This window comes from Achroia grisella, unplaced genomic scaffold, assembly GCF_030625045.1.
Source record: "Achroia grisella isolate CSIRO2021 unplaced genomic scaffold, CSIRO_AGI_Agris_v1 utg903, whole genome shotgun sequence".
NCBI lineage: Eukaryota > Metazoa > Arthropoda > Insecta > Lepidoptera > Pyralidae > Achroia > Achroia grisella.
The window spans coordinates 2,688,752-2,713,914 of record NW_026713061.1 but is presented as its reverse complement, the minus strand read 5'-3'; the positions used below and the strand labels follow the sequence as shown (position 1 = coordinate 2,713,914).

The following is a 25,163-nucleotide window of genomic DNA, read 5'->3' as shown; positions in this document are numbered from 1 at the left end:
TTTATGTGGCAACCAAACGTTTGTGGGGTCAGCAAGTAAGAAAATATAACTATTTATGATTAGTACAACTGGTACTACTTGCCTTTCCTATATCTCGTTTTTTGGTCTGAGATCGATGACCATTTATTAAAAAAATTATACTATAATGTTTATGTGTACTAGGTATTATATATTTCTCATGTACTTACAAAGTGTTATACTGGGGTAAGAACCATCATAGACGACTTCTTACCTTATGTGCAATTCTTCATCATTGCAAATTAGATAGGAAGTGATATCTGCAGAATATTAAATAATATACGTCTATAGTTATTGTATATGTGAATGCTTTTTCTATATGAAGAAAGGCGTCCACTGTCAACTTGCAAGTATTGACTTACTCAATATTTCTTTCCTCGTTGTAACTCTGTTACTTCTAGTAGCTTGCAATTTGCGGTGAACATGCAAGCGACAAAAATTTCAACTGGAATATAACGGAATGTAGGACTCTGTTACAAATTCCGGTAATGACGACCCGATGTCTACTGCGGAGTTGCAGATCAAAGAGCTCAAGTAATCGATTTCAAACGCCTTCCGCATTTAGGACAAATCAATACAAATATGAAAGGTGTTACTGAACTATACTATTTACTATTCTTCTCCGACGCTTCGAAGATCTTTTACTACATTTTTAGTTATTTGACAATTTAGAATGTATAATAGATATATACCTACGTGTAGTTGCCTAGAAAATGCTAATAGATCTACCAACATCAGCGTCGTATAATGTAGGTTCACACTTCCAGATCGTGTCTATTATCGTCAAAATTAAAACCGGTGGAGCATGAAATCTGCGTGCTGACTAGAGTAGACACGTACATAAACAAAATTATTGTACAACAACAGAGGAAATCGACAAATTTACAACGTTTACGGAAGCATTTATAACATTACGATGGCCTGAGCCGAGGATCCCTAGCGGTGCCTTCAGACTAAAGTCGTATCCGTCAGGCGGGAGTTGGCCTTCAGCCGCTCCATAAGTCCGTCCACGGGTTTGGAGTACCGTCTGCACTCGTTCCCAATCGCCCGGTGAAGCTGTAAAGACCAACAGCATTAGAATAGTCCGAAAAAAAAAATTGTAAGATATTTTACTTGTCTGTCAAAATTCTTACTTTAGAATTCCTCTTATTTATCCAAATAATAGGAGAGAGAACTCGAAACTAATAATCCTAAGCTAGCATATTAATAGTAGGCTGAATCTGAATTTCAAAAGAAGTAACGAGTGTGCCTGCACTGTAACAATAAAGGACTGGTCAGAAAACGCTAACAAACCTGGTTGACTTAGTTAGAACCGAGTGTTATGCGTATTTTAATGATAATATGTGAGTATTAGAGGTCGCATAAGAAGACTAATATAGGTACATTTACCATAACAAAAAAACCTAATAAATGGTCACTAACTATTTGCCACGATCTTGTCTGGCTTGGATTAGATAACGGATAACCTATCTCTGTCCTCGTGGATCAGCCGTTTAGTCGTGAAAAAGTAAAAAACAGATGGACAAATACGCATACTCATTTTAACATCAGTATTAGGACATACATACCCACAAAATGAAGCGCACAAAATGAAATACAAAATTGTAAGTACGATATAAAAACGTGTCCCTATGAAATATAAGTTGGATAAGACAGTAAGCCTAAAAACCTCTATAGACTTAATCGTATTAGAATAGAATAGAAAATCATTTATTCAAATAAACTTAATTTAAGCACTTTTGAATAGTCATAACAATTTGTTTTTTATCAATTTCGGAAAGCTTTCTTGTGTGTTGCTCTTTTAAATAATCTTAAGTTTACATTTACTTTACACACTACCAACAAGCACTAGAAATATAAAATTGTTAAATCACGATATAAAAACGTGTCCACGAGTATGAAATATAAGTTGGATAAGACAGTAATTCCACACGACCACGTCAAAAAAAATTACTATATGGTAGTTACAGTACTACGGATACATGCGGCAATCAATATAAAAGTTATCTATATCAATAGCAAAATTATAATAATATATATTGCCATCATCTATAAATTCATCTATTTTATAATAGGCTTAGTTATCTAGCATAGGAATAACATAACTACATTGTATCTACTTTATATATACTGTTTGCGATGCTGTAGCATGGTGCGGGTGACAGTTACTAATTTTCCATTTTATAAATGCTACATTTAAGTTAAGACATTTATTAATGATTTAATATATTATGAATGTGGTATAGCTGAAATATTAAGTATTTGGTAAATCGCGGAAACGAGTGAAACGAAACATTAATGCAACTGTCACCTGCACCATGCTACAGCGCACATGGTACATAGGCTCATAAATTGTAGTTAACGTATTATTTACATTTATTATCTATGTTGGTGGCTGGGAATATTTGCGTTAGGCGTAGTCAGTAGATAATATTGCAAAACGACTTTATCTTGTCTATCGTTAATACTAAATCTGGCAGTAATCGATTTATCAATGGAAAGTATATGTCGATTTCTGTTATTCTCAAAATTGGCGGTCATAAACAATTTAAAATGGAAGAAAACTGTATTCCAGTTCGATGTAGGTATATTGTTTAATCCAAACTTATTTTATTTATTTTATTTTTATTTATTCTTTAATGCACAATATAACTTGTACAAAGGCGAGCTTAATGTCATATGGCATTCTCCACCGGCTAACCTTTAGGTATACAGAAAGCGTTGTGGGGCAGTTATGTCAAAAAACAATCACAAGGACTTATTTTAGTTCTACATTATTTGACTATGTAGGTATATAAGTAGCACCATAGATGTTGTGTGACATACGTGTTACCCGTTATGCATTAATTAGTTAGTACCATGTAATTTCTCTGACATAGCTCAACTATCAAACCAAGACAACTTACAAAGCAACCTGATTACAGCAGACGACTCTTTACAAATTATACCATAAAGTAGTAAATTGCTTTTCACTGCTCTTATACCAAGTCTATTATTCCCCTTTGCAAAGTAATTCCTGGAAAAATAAAAATAAATATGACTGGCCCGGGCCAATCTATATTGAGCTGTAAACCTACTTTTAACGAAGAAGTTTTCTTAAGGACTGTATATTAATAATTTTAATACGAAGAGAAACTAAGGTCGCTGATGGAAAAAAACATATTTCAAAAAGTGAAAACAATAATCGAACAACAGAAAGAAGGTATTTAAAATGTAGGTATCTATATATAATAAAACATTTGAAAAGTCTAAAAATATGCGCCGTGCCCTACTACATCCAACGATATTAGAAAATTTCGAAAAATAAAAGCATGAAACACATGTGGTTCATAGTATCATAATATTCTTTTAAAAGTGTCATTCAAAAATACTAAATCTTTATTTAGCTGTGCCTTTGTTTTCATATAGTGACGTTTGAATTTAAATAATGTAATTTATTGGTACAAAACATATTAGCACAGTTAGCAGACTAGGACTTCACTTATTTGTACAATTCATGACTTTGGTGGTTAGTAGCCTAACACAGCAGGTACTTTTAAGCGCAGATTCAATTCTGGCACATTACAAATAATTTTATTTGGATAATAATAAAGTTTATTTTGATCCGAGTTTCTTCTATATAAATATTACAGTATTTTTTTAAAAAATGCATCTTACATCATTGTATAAATAAATACATTTATTTAGAAATCAATTATATTTATACAATAATGTTTTTACATGAAAGTACATGACTTTATGTAGATATGCCTATCAGTTATCTAGTACGCATTGTGGACTATGAACTTACCTATGGTATACGTACAAGCTTAGGTTAATATGATACTAGATGGTGCTGTGTGATCTGATCTATGGTTGTTTATTTATCACATACCTAAATACCTATAGGTATTGTCATATATGCGCCTATTAGTAAGTCCGAAACTAAGACTTGATTTTCATTAGTAATCTTACTAAAATTATAAACCCAAAGGTTTGTGAGTAGGGATAGACGGATCTTTGTTACTCTTTGACCCAAAACCTACTGAAAGAATTTTGATGAAACTTTTGAGTAATATAGCTTATAATCAGAATAACACACGCACACATCATAGACACTGTCAAGTAGGTGTTATGCAGACAGAGTTGTGCGGGACATTTCTTTAATCCTTTATATTTTTTTAAATATGATCAATTTTTTAGCAGTACTGTTGAAAATATCATATCACAGATAATAAATGAATCATACAAAAAACTAAAATAATAAATCATAAAACTATGTCCATTCAATTTCGTCATAATATACTTAAATATAAAAACATTTCTAAATGTTAAAGTAAATACATATAAAGTATGATTAGACATAATGTATAAAGAAATGTTGACAATATAAAATATAGTTAATACTTACAGAGGTGCCATAGGGAGTTTGGTAAAGTAGGATAATAAATTAATCGTATTGAGTATCTATAGATATACTTCAATAGGTCAAGTAATTAATTATTTCTTTAATATCTTCCGTCTATAAATATATGAATTATACTATATTATAAACATCGAAATAATTACCGGATCATCTATTATTATCTAACGCGATTGATTGAGATCACTTTCCCTAGATTAACGGACAATCGCACTGTTACATAATTTAAAAGATTTTACAAGTAGTATCATATAATTGCACAGTAACAATATTTATCTTTAAAAAAATCTTACGTAACAACTACAATCTAATATTAAAAAAAACTGCAATGTATACATACACATAATAAAATATTACATAATATATTTATAAATAAATAAATATGTATAATTGTTTAAAGAATTTGTCTACTGAGTGTGTATTTAATAGGTAGATGTAGGAAGCATGCGTGGTCATGTCATTCTGTGAATATTAATAACAACAAATTCGCGATCAGAATAAAAATTCTGCTGACTGCCAAATTAAAAATACATTAATCTTGTACTTACCAACTCGTAAATTTTAAATCAAATGTATTGTTTTAAAGTAAATATTGGGTAGATAAATTAAATATATCAATATTTTAAACTACTTTGGTACCTACCTGTTCTTAAAATACAAGTCAATTGTAGTGAACACTTACCTACTGGTTTAACTTGATAATATGATATTGTTTTTGATAATATTATGAAAATAATTACTTAGTATATATTATAATTGTAATATGCTAATTATAATATAACAAATAACAATAATTACCCGTAAACTTCTGCGAGTGACACCTTGACAACCCCCAAGGTATTTAGCGGTCCGTTGAATGAATTAAGGCTCACTTGCCGCCTGTCTCTGCGTAAATATACCACATTATCAGTAACGGTGTTAGAAACCGGCCTCAGAGACACCGGGTGAAAGTCTCCGATCACAGTGTCAGACGTACACCCAGCGTCAAGTAACGAGCACGTCTCTTGTAGATTATTCGATCAATTTGTCATTTCACCGTTGTTGATAATAAACAAATAAACATAAGAGTGTAAGAGGACGAACGCATCATTATCGCGTGAATGAGACGCACTCGAGCCTGATCGACTGATAGTGGTGTGGCGGGAGCGCTGGCGCACCGGTGCGGTGCGGTCGGTCGACCATCAGTCGCGAGCATGCTGACAACGTGCCTCGTCGTAGCCCTGGCGGCATCGCATGCCGCTGTCTCCGCGGCAGTCAACTCTTCGCTGGATCTGGACGTGAACAACACGTTGCCCGCTGAACAATACTTCATTGATAAAATATTCGACAAATATGGATATAAAGGCGTCATTACTTTTGAGGTAAGTTGTATTTTTAATTTAAAATTCGCGCATTCAGGGACGCTCCGTTTAATTGTACGTCTATTCGCGCTTTATGAAATGTCATTCAACTACCGGTGCAATAATACAATAACTCGAGAATGTATGTGCAACTTTGTAAACAATAATATAGGTACTTACAGATAAGTACAGAAATAATTTTATGTTTTGATTATATTCTGTTGTCATAAAATCTAAATAGGTAATATCCGTATTTGTATTGATTACTTTCCAACCAAGCTTGGATAACAAGGGGAAATTTCCAGTTACCGATACGATTTTCTCAAACGCCTTTCCCTATTTCGTAAACGAAAGTTCATCGAACTTTATATGTAAGTTTACCACATACCTAATTAAAGTAACCTTATCATTATTTTGCTAGCTTATCTCTGTATTAATAAATTTAATTCTGTAGATCACCGATACCGTACCTGGTGGCTCGGTTACTATTTAATATAATAGTTATATTTACTGCACATTCTCATAATAAGAAACTATCTCATTGTTTCTTATTTTGACACTGAACAGTTTATCATCTATTCGAAGAACAAGTACCGTTTAAAATATTATATAAACAAGTTTAACAGCATTATGTATGTTATTAAACTGTCAACTTCCGATAGTTCCACTTCTACACCACTTCTACTTATAGAAATCCTGATCTGTAGGAGGTATAATTGCGGAAGGGGAAGTTGCAGATTCGAGTCCCGAGCGGGATGACTGTAGAGACAATGTAGACGCTTTCGTTCCGTTTAAATAACATTAATAATATTGTCATGTCTGTAGTTTCATCTATTTTGTACATGAATAGTAAAAAATTGTAAACGATTTCAATTATAATACTTACGTACTCTATTACGTGAATAAATACTGAGCATGATTATGACGTACACTATTTACTCCATAATGTACGTTACAAAAACTACTTCTCGTGTACCTACACCTACAGGTGTGGACATATTGTAACTTATTTATAATTAACTTTACCTAAGTCAGGAATGACACGCTCTAAAACATTTCAGCAGGAAACTCTTTAGCAACGCGTGGAGCCGTTTTTAACGATTGTATACAATAAACACGGTGAAGAACTCATTCTCCAATTCAATTTATCAATAATATAGTAATAGTATTATGACTGTTTGGGAATAGAACATATTTATTTTTATTTAATTATACATCCTTACAAATTAAAAAAAAGCATTGATCAGGGGCAAGTTGGATACATTTTTACGATAATCGTATCTTATAAAAGCATCAGCATTTATCCTTGTATCGTCTTACAAAATACTGCTTTGAAATTCCCTTTATTTAGATCATATAGATACCTACTATAATACTGAATTGGTTCCAATAATGTAGTTAATCTTATTTCAAAAATCAAAGTCAAGCTCTTTAAAACTATTCAGCAATACCAATTTGACACTCGAAATTGTAATCTACATAATTTCAAGTTGTGGAAGTCAAAAGTTTTTGATACGTCAACTTTCCAATCGTAACTAAATAAATATTAAGTTGTCTGATTCTTCTGCGGATCCCTTCACTTATCACGTACTGAACCTCCGAGCACAACCCTCTCCAAAAGCGGTTGAGCAACTTGGAGCTCTCTCATACCATTTTTTTTTTCGTACTTATTTTTTCAATACTATGTATAATTATATATCATTGGGATCTAGTACCGGCTTTATTCAACAATTTTTTTTATATCTTAAGATTTAAGACTTTCAAATATTTTTAATGCAAAAAGTATCAGAGTCCGAAAGTTTCCCACGTTGAATTTGATTCGTTTTAATAACTGTCGGTCGAAATCGCACTTACCAGTTTAACAAGTTATCCCAAATAAGTGTTGTATACTATAGTATACAACTTTATAAAGTTGTCATCGTTTCGCCGTTGTTGTCGCACAGTAGAATACTAAAAACTAGAAAGGGATTGGCTGTAATGTGGACTAATAACTCCATTGCTAGCAATATACCATGTCAGGCTGAACTCCACGTAGTTCCCCCTGGAAACCAACGTGATAAATTCCTGGTGACTTTAACACGATGGGCTTACTGACCGGACTTCGTGCTCTTCTTATCATCCTCCACTAGTGCACCGCCAACGTAAACAACAACATTCATAAATCATTCCATTATCATTCATAAAAAACCCGGCATGGCTATGACGAGGAACACCCTGAACGTTTTTTGTTAAGGATGAGGTGACCATTTCCTTTTATCAGTTCTAACATTAATATTCAGTTATTTTTCTGGCATTATATTAGTCGAGACTAGGTACAAAAACGAAATCACATTCGTGAATATTAAGTATGTAAAATACTTGATTTACTATTGATTGATAATAATAAAAACTTTGTATTATAACTTTTTTAATAACAAAGCCATTCATTAAATAACTTAATGAATACACATAACTAAATAAATACTTATATGAATAAAATCTGCTATTATACAAAAGAACTAATTAGAGATGAGAGAGATCTTTATATTCGTTAGATAAAAAAACTACTCTTTTTCAGACTTTCACAACAGACACCAAAATTAGCTTTTACTTATAGTTGTAACACATACTTTGGATAGGACACTACTAGTTTAACAATAATTACAATCGGTTCTGGTTTAAGGAATACAATAACTGTAATAATATTACGATGTGCTACACCATAACACAATTTTAACTGGGTTAATTAAAATTTTCTCGCCGTGGAATACACAATGATTAGGTATAACCAACTACTAATAAACGAGTACGTATAAATACGCATCTGTGCCCATTATTTCTAGATTAACCACCCAGTCCATTGAAGTCACGAAAAATACACTTTGGTTCGTATTGTTCTCTCATACAAAAGATAAACATAATATAGCATACATTGCTAACAGGTGTTTCGTACGACACGATACCCACCCACTTTTGCGCTCGTATCGTACTTCCACACAAATATATTATTATTTTTAACTACAAATGGTTTTATAAGTTATAACACTAATACTTAACCTCACTAATATTATAAATGCGAAAGTAAATCTGTCTGTCTCGCTTACACGCCAAAAGTACTAAACCGAAATCGGTTTAGTACTTTTCTATGGACCAAAAATCTATGCACCAAATTACGAGTAGATATAAATATATCTACTCGTAATTTGGTACATAATTGACTAGAAGTTAGACTATTGTCTCCTGCGAGTTACAATACTCCAGGAGTAACGTTCGTAATCATTCCAAAGTTGAAAAATCCTAAAACTCTAGTACAGGAAAGGGATTGTTAATAATATGTATATTAACGGCAGGAGGAGTATGTAGTATGTATGTAGTAAGGAGTATGCTGAATGTCAAGAGATCAGACAGACTGAAAAACTACATTATCCGGAATAAAACAAAAGTTACAGGTATAAATTTGAAAATTAAAAGACTCAAATGGAGATGGGCAGGTCACATAATAAGAGGATATGATAAATGGAGTAAGAAAGTGACAAGATGGTATCCCAGGGAAGGAAAAAGGAAAAGAGGCAGACCCCACACGAGATGGGATGATGATATTAGGACAGTGGCTATTTGTGTGATATTTGGAGTAATGTGGAACAGAGTGGCACAAGAAAGAGAAGAATGGCAACGATTGGAGGAGGCCTTTGCCGATTGGCAAACAGATCTACAGACGTTAAAAAAGATCCAAATAATAGAATAATTATTACGTTTTAAGTTTTAAAGCTTTATGTTTGTTTTAAAATAATGTATAAGTTGGATCTGAATAAAGGCTATATTAATAATAATAATATTAACGGCTCCTTGCCAATATTGCTCTGTGTCAGGTCTACTTCCACGCCTCCTCTTCTTCAATCTCCACAGAGTCCAGGTAAGTCAATAACTTAAAAAAATCATGTAAAAGTACATGATTTTTTTAAGTTATTGAATCGATAGAACGAATCATGTAATGAGTTCTACCATATATAGTTTAATTTAATATTTAGTATAATGTTGCATGAACTTTTTAATTAGAGGACAATCTGTCTAAAATGCACAAAAACACAGCTAAACTTCTATGCAAGACTATTTTTATTCAATTGACTTATAGAATTGGTCACTACAACCTCTTTTTTTATTTTAATGAGAATGGAAACCGAATGCTCTCTCTGGAATGTCATTGGATTCAGCCAGTAATACATATATGTATGATCTGAAATTAAAACTGATAGACAAACGAGACATACCTACTCCGTTCGCCGTAAAAACGGAAATGCATTATCTCCGGCTGTTGTTAGATGTAAAGCTAAAGATCTATAGAACCTAAAGATCGTATTGGTAAATATTCAAAACCTGTTATTGTAATATTGAGATTACCGTGACCAGCAGTTTTGCAGCGGACATTTTCAATTATTTCAGTCTTTCACAAACTGTGTCATTAAATAATGAACGGCAGCAGTGTAATTACCATTCATGATATTTTAGGCACATCTTGACTATTGTTTACTTACTTATTTATGTATATAAACAATTAACGTCGCATAATTCGTCATACATTATATTTTATGTAGAGCTTTTACATACATAAGATATCTACACGCATTCTAATTGTGTAATTATTATTAATTAATCTTCAACAATAGTATTGTTCGATTCCATATATATTATAATAATTTTGAAATGTGGTAATAAATTCTTAGTACAAAGTAAATATAATCTAATAATCAGAGGGCTCATGATTTATATTTTCAAATCAAATCAATTCAAAAATCATTTATTCATGTAGGACATTTTTGCCACGTAAGAACGTAAATTTTTTTGTATTAACCTAATATTTATATTTTTCCCTACCGTCCTTAATTTTTTATGCTGCTGGGTTGGCAGACAAGCTGACGACTCATCACTGTATGGAAAATGATAACCGCTGACGATCCGTCACCACGACGTTATAATAATAATATCTCAGGACAATTCCCACTGAGCCATCTAGTCCTAAGCTAAGCAGAGCTTGTGTTATGGGTATTGGATAACTGCTATAAATACACCAATATATTTCTTTTTGTAAATACATACATACCTAATATACATAGAAAACACCCAAACTGCTACAAAAAACCCTAGTCAAGAATACAAATGTTTTTACCATGCGAGGAATCTAACCCGCGACCATCGGAAGGCAGTGTGCTAAACTGCTAGAACACCGAAGCCGATATACACAACACGAGATATGTACTGTGAGACCCGTTTTACCCCCTTGTCTTATCATGACGGTTTCTTTGTGTTTTTTTGCTCCATATTCTATAATAGGATTGAAGTTGTTCAAACAATTTAAATACATCAGTGGCACGCGCTACCTCAAATTATTTGTTTAATAAATTTATTATATAATACATATTTGAAATCTGCTCTGTTATTCAAATAACGTATATAGTAAACAGTCTTATATCTAATAATCATGTACAGGCACAAAATTACACAATAATTAATAAGAAAACATTTGTTTTTCTAGCCATTTTTTTTTTGATGCACCGTTATTAGGTATTATTAAAATACCAAGATTGTGTAGTATAAATACGAGTAACCATACGCAAATACTTTTAAAGGAATTACTTCTATTAGTCAATCTAACTACTAACTGTTATTTACGAGTATATTTTAAACGTTTCTATTTTAAGCAGTTAGTTAATAACTGTTTATTATTGTTACATATGTGCATATCATCATGTTGTAAAATCGTAGTGTAGTTGGTTCTAGAGTTGAGAATTTATTTGCTATTGTTAACTTCAGTCTAAATGCTCAATTATATTCTTTCATATTACGTATAGTTATGAGAAAATTATTGAAAATACAATTAAGTTTAATAGGAAGAATTCGATCCGACTTAATCGTGTAGCATATACTTTGATGATTCTTTTTACAATTGGTAAGTATTACTAAAACGTTTATCTCGTATATCCATTTTAAATGCTGATAGAATTGAAGTCATGCTTTATTATTTGTAATTTTGTATTATGTAGTACAGAATGTTGCTGTGATAAAGCTATTTATTTTGTTACTTTGTAAACGTTTTGAATTGAATACCATTACTGGCATTTTTGCGCGCATTGTAAACTTGTAATTTGTTACATCTCCAACTTACAGTGACCATGTTTCACTTCACTGAACTCGATTTGCTACGGGTGTCAACCGTCTGAAAAGAAATAAAGATCAGACATATCCAACAACATGACAATAGGCAACATAACTCTTGCGTTCCTAATACTTTAACAAAATTATAGGCATAGTCTTATACGGAAAACAGCAGCCAACTCATTAACTATGCCCGTGAAATGCGTAGGAACACAAAAATATGTACATAAGACATAAAAATCTATTATATTGTACAACACTATTTACATTAATAATAGACACCTAGGTATACTAACTTATGTTAGTCACAATAGAACTATACCTTTATAGTTATAAAATAAAATGCCTTTATAATTATATAAAACTAAATATATTTAATACCTATCCCGGTAATTATAAATGCTTTAATCATCGACCAAGCATAATTGTACCTATCGACATGATATTTTATGATATTCTAATAACAGAGAACCTTTCTTTTCTCGATTAAGGAATAAGGAAACAAGTAGTAAGTTATCTGAGAATGTTTCTTAAGAAACTTAAGATAGACATGGCCTTAGTAAATCAGGAATCTAGACTACTTACCAGTTGACAAGGCTTATGCCTGTTGGTAAGTATGTTGTTTATTGATAAGTATTTAAAAATCTCATAATATAAAATTCTCTAAGAAACAAGATACACTAATAGTGTCCACAGGGTGGGAAAGAGAACTTATAAAGTGAACACCCATTACTAACGATGTACCATGTCAGATTGACCTCCGTCCGTTTCCCCCTGAAAACCATCGTGAGAAATTACTCATCAATTTATCACGATGGGCTAACCAACTCGATTTCATGCTCATTTTATTATCCTCCACTGGTGCCCCGCCAACATAAACCGTTAACACAGACTGGTGCAATATTTCATTATCATAAATAAAACAAAATGAGTGCACATATATACCTAAACATAAAATTAATAATTACATTCAAACGTTATTTTATTGCCCTATATTAAAATAGGGCAGTAAAATAATGGTTATCTGATATTATTTCTAATATATTAATCAGCATATATCTATCTACTGTTTACGTAATCTAGGTAGATACGTACCTACTGGCATATAAAAGTATAAACATTAACCTACCATTAAACATAGGAAATCTCAAGTACCTACCTAAAACTAAAAACGACTAATTTTAGCATAAATTGTACTCTATATTTATTTGTTGTAAAGAGTAGACGATTTTTTAGAAAATCTCATGCGAACTGGAGAAACGGGTTAGGTGCCGGCAATGCAGCAATGTTGTGTAGTTTCCTCTTCCTAAATTATACAATTTAATATCATTTAGAAACTCCGATAAGACATATTATATCCACTTCTACGACATACTTAGTTATGGCTTCATATCTAATAGGAACCCGATAAATAAACAGTTTAATAAAACCCTGATAATTTTAAGCGACTACCTCTAAGAAAGCGTAAGTAGGTGACAGTATTTATATTACAAAAATACTATGATTTGTATAGACTTCCCTATTTACAGCAATGAGTACCAGATATCAGAAAACATTGTTCTTAAAGATCGTAACTTAAAATTTATCCATAGGTATGGTAGATTGTTATGCTCTAAGATAGGTATTTTACGGTTAAAATAAAGAGGATAAAAACTTAGTATAGCAAATATTACATTTGGGATTTGCAATTAAATCGGTGCAGAAGTTATGAAGATTTCATGTAACATACCTAAACAATACGAACTACCTACCATATAATGAATTTTCAAATCTGTGGTAGTCTCACACCCTATTTTAAATCACAATCATAATTTTATATTTTTACTCTGAAAAAATCATCTGTGAATGGTTCATTGTGATGCTGCTAAGAACTTCACTATCTGTACTGAACACTTTTGCTAATGTATCTCCTGACTACAACTACACCTAAGAATTAGAAACTGAAATCGTTTACAATATTGTAATACTCCCATATTTATATTTTACGACTAAGAACAATTATAAAAATTCTTATCTGCAATTAGATATGTTCTATAAAAACAGAATGCAAATTTTGGGAGTTTCTGACTCTATATTAAATAGCTACTCTCTCTATAAACCATAGAAGTTAGAATAAACCGCCAAAATATTGTCAGTAAACCAGCATTACATAATTTTATTCCAATTACTAGATCTCATAACATTACCGTGTTATAGAAGTATGATATATATATATATATATATATATATTATTTATTATTTATACAACGGTATATACATATTTATCTTTAGAGGAAATAGATATCCATCCTTTGCTTTATGATAATTTTGTATCTTAGATATATGTTAATATTATTTCGTAATTATAAATATGGACGAATATTTATTGTAACCAATACCAAATAATATAGAGAGTTATTAAGAAAGGATTGTAGTTAGCAAACCAAAAATGTTGAATTAACAAAACCACTTTCTCTTTCGAAAAATTGGTAATGGACATCCTTATATATCAAATCAAATCAAAGTGACTTTCATATAGTATTTTTTTATTACAAATATGAAAGTCAATTTAATTAATTGCTTGTTTAATATCTTTTGTTGCCTTGGTTTATATCATGGATATAAAATTTGTTATAGGAAACTCTACCTAGTGTTACGATGCAGATGAATATAGACTCTGTTCCCGGTTAATCATATATTGTTATCGAACCAAAAGGGCTGATCTGGCCTGTTCGTTTCAAATATTGTTCTAAAGAAATCTTGGACTTGAGGTGTGACGCCGTTCACTTGCACCAAAACGGTGAAAATTGAATACCTGTTAGGTAGATAAATGAGAATAGAATAAGATAGAGATAGACTCAGATGGGGTAGCCCTCTGAATTATTAACGATTATTTATTAGAAGTAGCGCGAGCGATTAGTAATTTAATGAAATCGATAGTAACGGCCAAGGTTAAAGTAACTGTAATAAATAAGTAGGTATTATGTATTATAGATAGGTACTATGTATTATTTAGCTACTACTTCAAATAAATGCATGATAAGAAGGTAACTAAATCGTAAATAGTGGTTCTGAGCACTATCTATGCCTAAAACCTGCTTACATTTTTTTTAATAATATAAGCAGTCTATCCCAGGCACAGGCATTTCGAATAGTTTCCTTTCCTACCAAACAGATAGAATCTGTTTGGTAGGAAAGGAAACTATTCGAAATTACCGTGTCGATTAGTTAACTGGTTGCAAGCTTGTACTATATTATAATGGTTTCTTGAATGGTTGATTATATATCCTATGAGTAGAAATCTGAGACACATATGCAAATTATCGAACGTTAAAGCTATTAAAAGTTTTATGCATACCTAAGTATAAAACCTTTAAGAACTTTCGCAGATTTATCATGATCAATAACAAATATTTTTTTTTAGTCTGACGTGGTTCTGTCTTAATTATATACTAATATGTAATGTGTATTATAATTAATATACCTATGTATTACACAGAGGTGAATTTATATATATATATATATATATATATATATATATATATATATAATAAGAATAAATAAATATAACAGGATTCATAATGCTAAAATCTCCTAAATATTCATTTAACTATATGAATATAATATAAAAAAAAAATTAGATATTAAATAAAATAATATTATATTTATTGCTTAACTTAAGTGATTCTTACGTTATTGGTAGCATATTTAATTTAAATCTAGAAGGTAAACATGGGAGAGCCTATACATATACATAATTGTGACTGAATTTACATTAAATAGTTTACAATTTTACAGTCGCAGGTGGAAATTTTGTCTGTTATTGGTAACATAGAAATAATCGATTCCTTAATTGATTAACATAATATTAATTATAATGTAAATTTTTTGTACATATATCGTGTAGTGCAGTCGGTTGTCCATATAGACACCCAGCATAAAAATGCTTAGAGAGTATTGGTTTTCATGAAGGAATTCCTTGAGGAATCAAAAAAGAAGAAGACATATAGCATGATAATACATCCGTATGGTATTTCGAACACTACAACATAAGTTAGTAGTGCTACCTATTGCTTCTCTCAGATAAGTTGCTTATAAGGCTGCATAACAAAATTATCTTGTTACTTATCATCACTTATCGCAAATAGATATCATACATATAACCTTCAACTTGACTTCACTAATAATGTAGGGATCTGGAATTTACCTTTACACGTGTATAAAGTAGTTAATACGCCAATATACAGGCTGTCATATAAGTCCCTTGAACTGAAAACATAATAATAAATATACAACGATGTATTTATATATCTCGAACTTGTAGATCTAGTTCTTAATCGTTTGAACACTAGGACATTCATTAAACCTGGGTAATTTGCGGAATTACACGTAAAACTCACGCATACAAAAAGCAGGGTCCACTTCTGTGATACTCTCCATGACGATTTAATTCCAAAAGACCGTTAGTGCTATCCCCACACAACGCAGGTCGTTTGCATTTAATTCGAAATTAAAATTTCAAAGAACTTATGGTACGACCTGTATATTGCCGTATTTATTTATTTATCGACAAACGAAAAGCAATTTTTCGATTTGTATCAAACTGTTTACAATAGATACAGGTATCGTTTTTAACATAGAATATGTAAGATAGGATACTGCAAAAGGTGAAATACCTTTTAATTTATTTGTGTATATTTTACATGATAATTTCACTGATTCCACACCGATGTTATTAATGTATATTTATTAAAACCTCTTCTGAGAAAAGTAAATTGTTCGTAACAAATTTCATACCATACATGTTCTGAACCTTTTTCGTATCAGCATTATCATTATTATTTATTACATACTTAGTATAAAACAAAGTCGCTGTCGCTGTCTGTCCATCCCTATGTATGCTTAAAACTACGCAACGAATTTTGAAGAGGTTTTTTTAATAGCGTGATTCAAAAGGGAGGTTTATGTGTATAATACATGTACACCCAGACGAAGCCGGGGCGAGTAGCTAGTAAAATAATATAATATTGACGTATGCAAGGAGCCCTTTCAACCTACGCCCGGGTCACAAGTCCCCAGAAATGCTCGAAGTTTCCCTCTCTGCCGCACGATGGACTAGGTCCCCGCAAGGCATGGTTCACTCAGAAGTTCGTTTTTCTTTATACTAAAAATATAATATATATAGGTTAAGAAGTAGTAGTAGTTTCCTTTCTTCTGATATTTTCATTTTTCCAAAAAGTAATAAGTTCAAGTTGATGAAAGATTTTAAAATGGAAGATGTGGTATTGGTTATTTCGGTAATCAATTGCAACCCAATATTAATGTTGTTACCTACTCATGACTCACTGTTTTCTAATTTGCAGGGTTTCGAGCATCTGCTGGATAGCCTCGGGCTTGGAGGGCGGGTGTTCAATTCTCCCCATGATCTGGCTCTCCATCGCATTAACGGCACCTTCCGCCAACTTCACGACACACAACACAGACACAAGAGATCGCCACCACCAAGTTAGTATAACTTGTCATAAATAACTTAATTTCATCTACCAATAAAATTGACCGACTTCAAAAAGAAGTTTTACAATTTGACTATGTTATTTATGTAGCGAATATTCTCATATCTGTAGTAATTGTGTCCTTGTAATTGGGACGATTTTGAACCGATCTTACTAATTCTGTTTTCAATTGCTTTCCATAGTGTATATAGACACTATTGATCGTAAGTATTGGTTTCATATTTATTTTACGTAAATAATTTTATACAAATGGTATATAAAGTTATAAAAAAATAGATTTTTAATGGTATTTACTTCGAGATTGACTTTTATATAATTAACTATCGTACCTACTCTTTTATTGGAACTAGAATTGATAAATTACGTGGTTCATTAAACATAGCTCTTTCAATATTCAACGCCCTTGCAGATTGTATACCCTTGAAAAGTTTCTCACAAAACTTTATGAAAGGAGGAAATAGTGTTTCTATTGTCCGTACCGATAGGTGACATCCTTCAATGTGTTTGACGTAAAAAAATTAGAGAACCTACTATGTAAGTAACCTGAGTTACCTACTATATTACCTATATATTTACCTATAAGCAAACACATTGGCTAAAGATAGACAAATACCTACCTAAAAGTCATCACTTAATTATAATGAATACATACCATACATATAATCATTTGTTCATGTAGCATAGAAGGTAAAGTTGAGAAGAAAATTAACAGTCAGGTATTTAATTTGTTTTAAAATGTTAAACTAGAAAAAATATTATAATACAATAAAAACATAGGTAATAGATATATAGATAGTTTTAATAGCCTTTTACTTATAGTAGGTTAGGAGTTTTTTTATTAATAATAATATAAAAATAAAGAAATTATACTAAGTTGGGAACCAAAAAGTCATAGATACTAATTAACTGCCGACTTGGTACCCGTTATATCTAAATAAAACCTATTTATTGACTACTAAAATTCATATCAATTTCAAGAAGGAATCTAGAAAAATTCTTAGCAAGAAAAAATATTATGTTCATTGTAATTTTATGCTAGTTGGTACTTATATTCACAAAAAGTCTATTCGACATTTTTTTAACAACAGTAATAACCGAGTTTCTTGCTCATTCTTCTCGGCTGAATTGACATTGTGAATGTGGCGATAAAATCGTACATAATAACTACTCGAAATTGTTTATTTGAATAAAAATTATTTCTATTAAATTCCACTAAGTCACGATTTGGTTACAGCGTAACACGTACCTATTATCATTACCATCTTAGTAGGTATTGCTTTGTTTTTCTTATTATCTGCAATTATAGTTTTCATCGCTTTTCTAAATGCCATTTAAGATTTTCAACACTTCAGATTTTCACAAAGATCTACTTAGATTTAAGTAAGAAACCTCAAATGGACAAACAGTAATTAATCTTAATTTAATTGCTTAATAAGCATGTGTTTTTTATCGCGATGGAGTCCGACCTGCTTATTAGACACTAGTGGAAGTTGAAGTAATGGATACATTTCTTCCAATACAGCAATTAGTATCCTTTGCAGCAATCTTATTAATCCAGACCACTCGCCAAAACGTTACCTACGCTATACAAAAAATATCTACGATCGAATTGACAAACTCCTTTTTAAAGTCGGTTGACAATATTTTTCACAGACTGAATGCTAAAAAGCAGGTAGTTGATCTATTAGTAGTTTTTTTATTCATTGACGTGTCAACAAACTGAACCGTGGCCGCTGCGATCCATTATAGATACGCTAGTTTTGCTGTAAGTAATGATGACGGTGGAATTATCCAACGGCTTTTTTACTAAATCATTATTTTTTTGCTTATCTGAATACAATAGTGATTGCTAAACTATATATTCCAAGTTATATTATGGTCGGAAGATTCGAAGAACGCAAACAAAACACTTTAACAGCGTTGAACAGAATATAGAATTACTGAAATCTCATTTATTTTTACCGCCAACCAAAAAGCTGTTTGTCAAAACGAAACATTAAAGGTTTTCAAAACAGTACTTCTGTGTATTACAGATTATATCAGGAAATCAGTAGTCGATGTTTGTAGAATAACTTATTTGTTGGTAATAATGATTTAACGTTTCTTTAATTTTTTCCTACCATTTGACCAAGTAACAATGTTTCGTGTGGCTTTACACGTGAATCAACATGACTGTGTTGATAAAGTTACAAAACCAATGCAAATAATATCTACTACACTATTACTTTTACAGTTACTTAACGAAGTAACTTACTCTGTAGTTAAAATATGACATTTTCATTTATTAGCACGTAAATGCTAGCTTAAGGTTCATTCATTTTTATTTAGTACTCTAGAAAGCATTTCTTTTTCATATAGACATAGAAATGCGGAGGATAATGTTATTTACTTCTGTTATTTATAAACATCTACTGAATGTTCTACAGAACAGACTGTTCTTAACTGACTAAACCGTGTATGTAGAGTTGATTATGCCAGAAGGCGAACGGCAGTGCGGCCGTCATTTATAAAACTTCCATTATCCTATTACGAGAATAAAACTCAACTAACGTCCAGCTACAAGTACGTACTTGTAGATTCCTTTAATCCATACCAATAGCAAAACCTAGTTTTATTGACACAATAAGAAAACTTTACTGACATCTTATTTTAAAATTAAATGTGGCAGTAAAGCTATCTGGCTATTGGTTTTAATCGCTAAACAGTAAAAAAAGAAAAAAGAATAATAAAAAATAAATAGGTATTCTGTATTCAATATAATATTGCCCATATTATATTGAACTCCCTTAAAATAAACTACTACAGAAACCTAATCAAGATCTATTAAAATTGCTAAAAATCGGAAGAGAAGTAAAAATATAATTGTTAATAAATGGTTTTATTTTTTTATAGCTGATTCATTAATCCAAAAATCATGCTTATCTCCGAGACAAATATTGGAAATGTACGGAATGGAGAACGAGCCTGGAGTCATTAGTATCAAGCCGAAAGTCTTCCTAGAAATGTGTCCAGCTTTAGTATACCAACTAGATCAACGTTCTTGCTACAAAACCGAAGCACCGGGCCCCAAATTGGAACGACATTGGAGTAAGTTGATTAAGTTTTAGAACATATTTTATAGAATGCAAGTTTTTATTATAATAATATGTAATTTTATTTTATTGCAGCTTGGATATACGCCAGTTTGAGTATTCTTGTGATCAGTGCTACTGGACTGATGGGTGTGGCTATAGTACCTCTTCTCAAGTCTGTTATATTCAGCCATGTTCTTCATTTCCTCGTCGCAATAGCCGTGGGTACGTTGTGTGGTGACGCGCTATTACATTTATTGCCGCATGCCCTCAAATCTCATGGACCCTCCTCTGAACCTCAAGAAGAAACTGAAGTCGTACTGAAATGTAGCGTTACATTTTTGACAGTACTTCTTTTTTACACGGTAGAAGCAATTATGCAAACTATACATGGCGGACACTCACATTCCCATGATCATTCACAAGGTACAAATGTAGAAGAAATAAAAACTGAATCTACAAAGCAAGTTGAGGCCGTCGAATTGGGAGCTATGATGCCGGGATCACCGCCTCCGCCAGCCGAACGACCGATGACGTCAACAGCGCTAATGGTGATTGTTGGAGACGGTTTACACAATTTAACTGATGGCTTGGCTATCGGCGCTGCTTTTAGTGGAGATCCAGTGACTGGATTTGCTACAGCACTTGCAGTCTTTTGTCACGAGCTCCCGCATGAGCTGGGTGATTTTGCAGTGCTACTGCGGTCTGGCATGAGTATAAAGCGTGCATTATATTATAATCTATTATCATCCGTACTCAGTTTTATGGGAATGGCTGGTGGCATTTGGCTGGCTGAAGACCATGAGTCGACATCCCAATGGATTTATGCCGCTACGGCTGGTACATTTTTATACATAGCTTTAGCTGATCTAGTGCCAGAAATAAATGAAAATAACCATGGTAAAAGTATAAATTTAATTCTAGCCGTATTAGGGATACTTGCAGGCGGAGTAATTATGCTACTTATTGCACTTCACGAGGATTCTATACAATACCTGTTCCGTAATGCTGAGCAATGAACTGAATAACCAATAATAGCTTTTAAGTCAAGAACTAATACTTAGTAGGTACATTTTACATGTGATAAACTCATGGTTGTTGTTTTAAGTAGGTGAAAAATAGTTTACCTACTATACCATATGAGTACGTACGTACAGCTGTATGTATATTATATAGGTATAACAGTTTTCTAAATATGGCTATCTGGATTAAAAAGACAATACAAACTTAGATATATATTCGCGAATTGCTCAAATGTAAACTAAGTTCTCTGGTTCACATTACCTACATTCGATAATATGCATAATATGTGATGTAAATAATACAATTTACTACAATAATATAGAGTTGAAAATATCTTGTCTTTCGGAACAAATGTTTCAACTATTATAGTATTATCATTTATATTTTCCTTTGAACATTAACTAGTTGTTTAAGTTTTTATTTTATCTAATATAGTCTATGTAAGATTTTAACCTAGTTACCATACATTCCTAACTAGATAAATTATTCTGTACCGCATAGTAATTATGAAGAGAACTCGAAAATATCATAGTAGCGAAATTAGTTAGGTACCTATTTAAGTAAAATCATTTATTTTTTAATGGTTATGTTGTTGATTTTGTAATAGGTACCTATATTTTAGAAATGTGTGTCCGATAATGGATACGTATTATTTATAATATTGTAAATAAGTAATAACTGTAAAATCAGTTAAACTGCTACCTAAATCAAACAAGTTAAATTGATTAATCTAATATAGGTATGTAAATAATATAAGCATTCACTGTAGAAACCTTCATAGTAACTACAGTGGATAAGAATATTCTACTTTGGTAATAACAGGTGGCTTATCTGATGGAAAGTTGCACCCGTCGCAAAGAGATAGGTAGAAGTATACACTATACGCTTATCTAGGCCCGCAGTGCTATCTATGAACATGGTGAAATGATATAAAATTAATGTATATTTTAGTCTAAAGACCTAGATCTAAGAAACTTAATAACATAGTATACCACATCCGTTTAGACTTCTTAAACATTTGTATTCATGAGTATGATTGTTTGTATTGGTCTGATGACGGTGCTGTGTGAATTGTACAGGGTTATTCTTATAATAATTATTGATTTCAAATTATAGGAGCATTATCAAAATAATAATTTTCAAAAGAGCATGATGATTTGTTTCTTTACTTAAATTAGGTAGTAGGTACTAAACTGTAAGTAGTCGAATGTACTTGTAGAAAGCACAGGGTACCTATATCATTTAATGTCACACATAAAAATAATACAAAATTTTCAAATGCAGTAGTGAGGAGATTATTTATGAGTATTATATTACTCTTTCTACCGCAAGTCTACGTTTGCAGTTTATATCAGCAATCGGTCAATATAATATTTTAGGAATTGGCTACTTTACTATATGTTTAGTTGAATGCGAGATGTAACTGATACATAATATACCGAACCAATATTTTAACATACCAACTGCTATATTTTTAGCCGTATAGGTAGACTCTATACCTTGCTTCCTTTGTAAACCATATTTCTGTTGAAAGTTATTTCATACTTCAACCGAATTCATGGCAATGAAATTACTAGGTATATCCAAACTTCCAAAATGGTAACACATGAGGGGTATATACTACGATCACGTCCCACACACTTTATAACCATACTCATAGCAGAAATATGATGTGATAACCATGTTCCTGTTCTTGTAATATGCATACAGGTCAAAGATGCCACTTACCATCAGATGAGTCGTAGGCTTGTTTACCATTCCAATTAAATATAAAAATAATATTCCAGGAACTACAAGTGTACGTTTGTTAGTTACTCCCTGAATCGAAGTCCTTAAGAATTAAACATGTTATAGCTATGTGAGGCTTTGTGTCTATTTTTTGTGTGTGCTTTGTGCAATGTAGTATAATAGTAATACCTATTTATATCTATCCATATCGTCCTCATCAATAAATACCGACAGACAAGTCTATCAAACTGTAGATATCTATCAGATGGATATACAAATATCGTATGTGCTTCCAATTATACTTACTATAAAGTTATACGTTTTAATAATCTAGCTACTTGTTATATTAATTAGGTATATAACAATTATGTAATTTCTAAATTAAACTCGGTTACAATGGTTATGAATGTTCATTCATAAAGATGACAAGTGTGGTTGTTAATGTATTGTACAAAGATATCAATAAGTTAGTTATTAAGTAACCGAATGTCTTTGGTAATGTTAAAAGTCATTAAATGTGTAAACAATATTGTTATCTCTTCATTCATTTCCATATTTCAAAAGTACCTACTATATGGATTCTTACGCAAACCTATTTTTTTTATTACCAAACTTAAACAAGTCCCGTACTACGTTCTAAAGAGAAATTTATTTATATAGAACCGATGATACCCAATCATAAGAGAGCGTTGTAGCCAATTGGTTCACTACCCTCATAGTTTTAGTCTGAGCAACATCAAAAATCCTTGTGTTAACTCCCTGATTCATTCTCCGGTGGATGGCACCACCGGTAACAGAACAAAATTTATCTGAGAGATAGCGTTAGCGATGTTCTCGCTCTGTCACGTTGAATTCAAATGCTTATACTCAGCGAACTGGGGTATATTATATATATATATATATATATATATATTTCTTTTTTTATGTATTTCGAAATACATCTGATGGTGAGCGGTAACCGTCGCCCATACCTATAGGTACATGAATGACACTATAGCTATTGCGTGTTCATGTAAAGATCGTGATACCACTTACACTTTATCATTTTGGAGGACTAAGATATTGTGCCTCTTATGCAAAAGTATTCCTTCATTAGTTCAGCCATCAATCGAAAAACAATCTACAAAGCAAACTTATTGGCAACTGGAAAAGGTGAACAGAATAGAATATAAAATAATTTATCCAAATAAACTTAATTTAAGCACTTTTGAATAGTCATAGATATCATTCTTTTAACCTACCGCTTTTTCAGAAAGCTTTCTCATCACAAGAAGAACAAGGAAGAAACTTGCGTGTTGCTCTTTTAAATAAATCATTGTAATATTACATTTCCATTTTGAAGCGTGCGAATATATACCACCAACTAGCACCAATTTATTAGCTTGAGATATTAAGTACACAATAGGATTAAAACAGTTGTAGTGATTAGAGCAGATCAGTCCCTACAAGCGGCACTCGTTCACGAGTAATAAATGAATACAAACAGATGACTTTTAACAAAGTATACGTCGATGCGCCTACTGCTTGCGCTCACGGTATAGGTATAACACCGTGGCATCGGTGTTCGATATTAAGATTAACAAGAAATGTCAGTCTCTCTTGGTAAATTTATCAAGAATCAGTTATCGTAATTTACTAGGGAGAAAACGTACTGCGTGAAGGACTACCGGTTATGGTACATTGATAGCAATGTGGCTGTAAGTCCCTGTCAGTAAAAATTCCGTCGCTCGACTGACATTAATAATTGACTATGTCTTTAATGTCCATCTGGTTAACATTAGTTCATATTGAGAACGCAGCTAAGCTACGGAAAGAATAGACTCACTTACTGAAAATGATTTTAAAGTGTTTTTTAAACAGTTTCGGAGATCGACACGAATATAGCAGATTGGATAATGTAAATAACACTTCATTGTTTTTGTTTGACAGCTATGATAACCAGCTAACGTCATAGCCATGA

The 25,163-nt window shown here is 31.9% G+C and overlaps 1 protein-coding gene across 1 annotated transcript; it reads left to right on the top strand.

Moving 5' to 3' along the window:
* Positions 1-5,380: 5,380 nt before the first annotated feature.
* Positions 5,381-22,061, top strand: LOC131853660 (zinc transporter ZIP10). Its single transcript, XM_059204639.1, has 4 exons — positions 5,381-5,781; positions 17,232-17,373; positions 20,274-20,468; positions 20,549-22,061. The coding sequence occupies exons 1-4, from the start codon at positions 5,614-5,616 to the stop codon at positions 21,469-21,471; spliced, it is 1,428 nt and encodes a 475-aa protein (XP_059060622.1). The 5' UTR covers positions 5,381-5,613; the 3' UTR covers positions 21,472-22,061.
* Positions 22,062-25,163: the final 3,102 nt, after the last annotated feature.

Bases quoted from the DNA above. Each gene is read 5' to 3' on its own strand.
- LOC131853660 (XM_059204639.1), top strand. From the start codon at position 5,614: ATGCTGACAACGTGCCTCGTCGTAGCCCTGGCGGCATCGCATGCCGCT. The intron at 5,782-17,231 runs GTAAGTTGTATT...TCTAATTTGCAG, and splicing joins AAGGCGTCATTACTTTTGAG to GGTTTCGAGCATCTGCTGGA. The intron at 17,374-20,273 runs GTTAGTATAACT...ATTTTTTTATAG, and splicing joins CAAGAGATCGCCACCACCAA to CTGATTCATTAATCCAAAAA.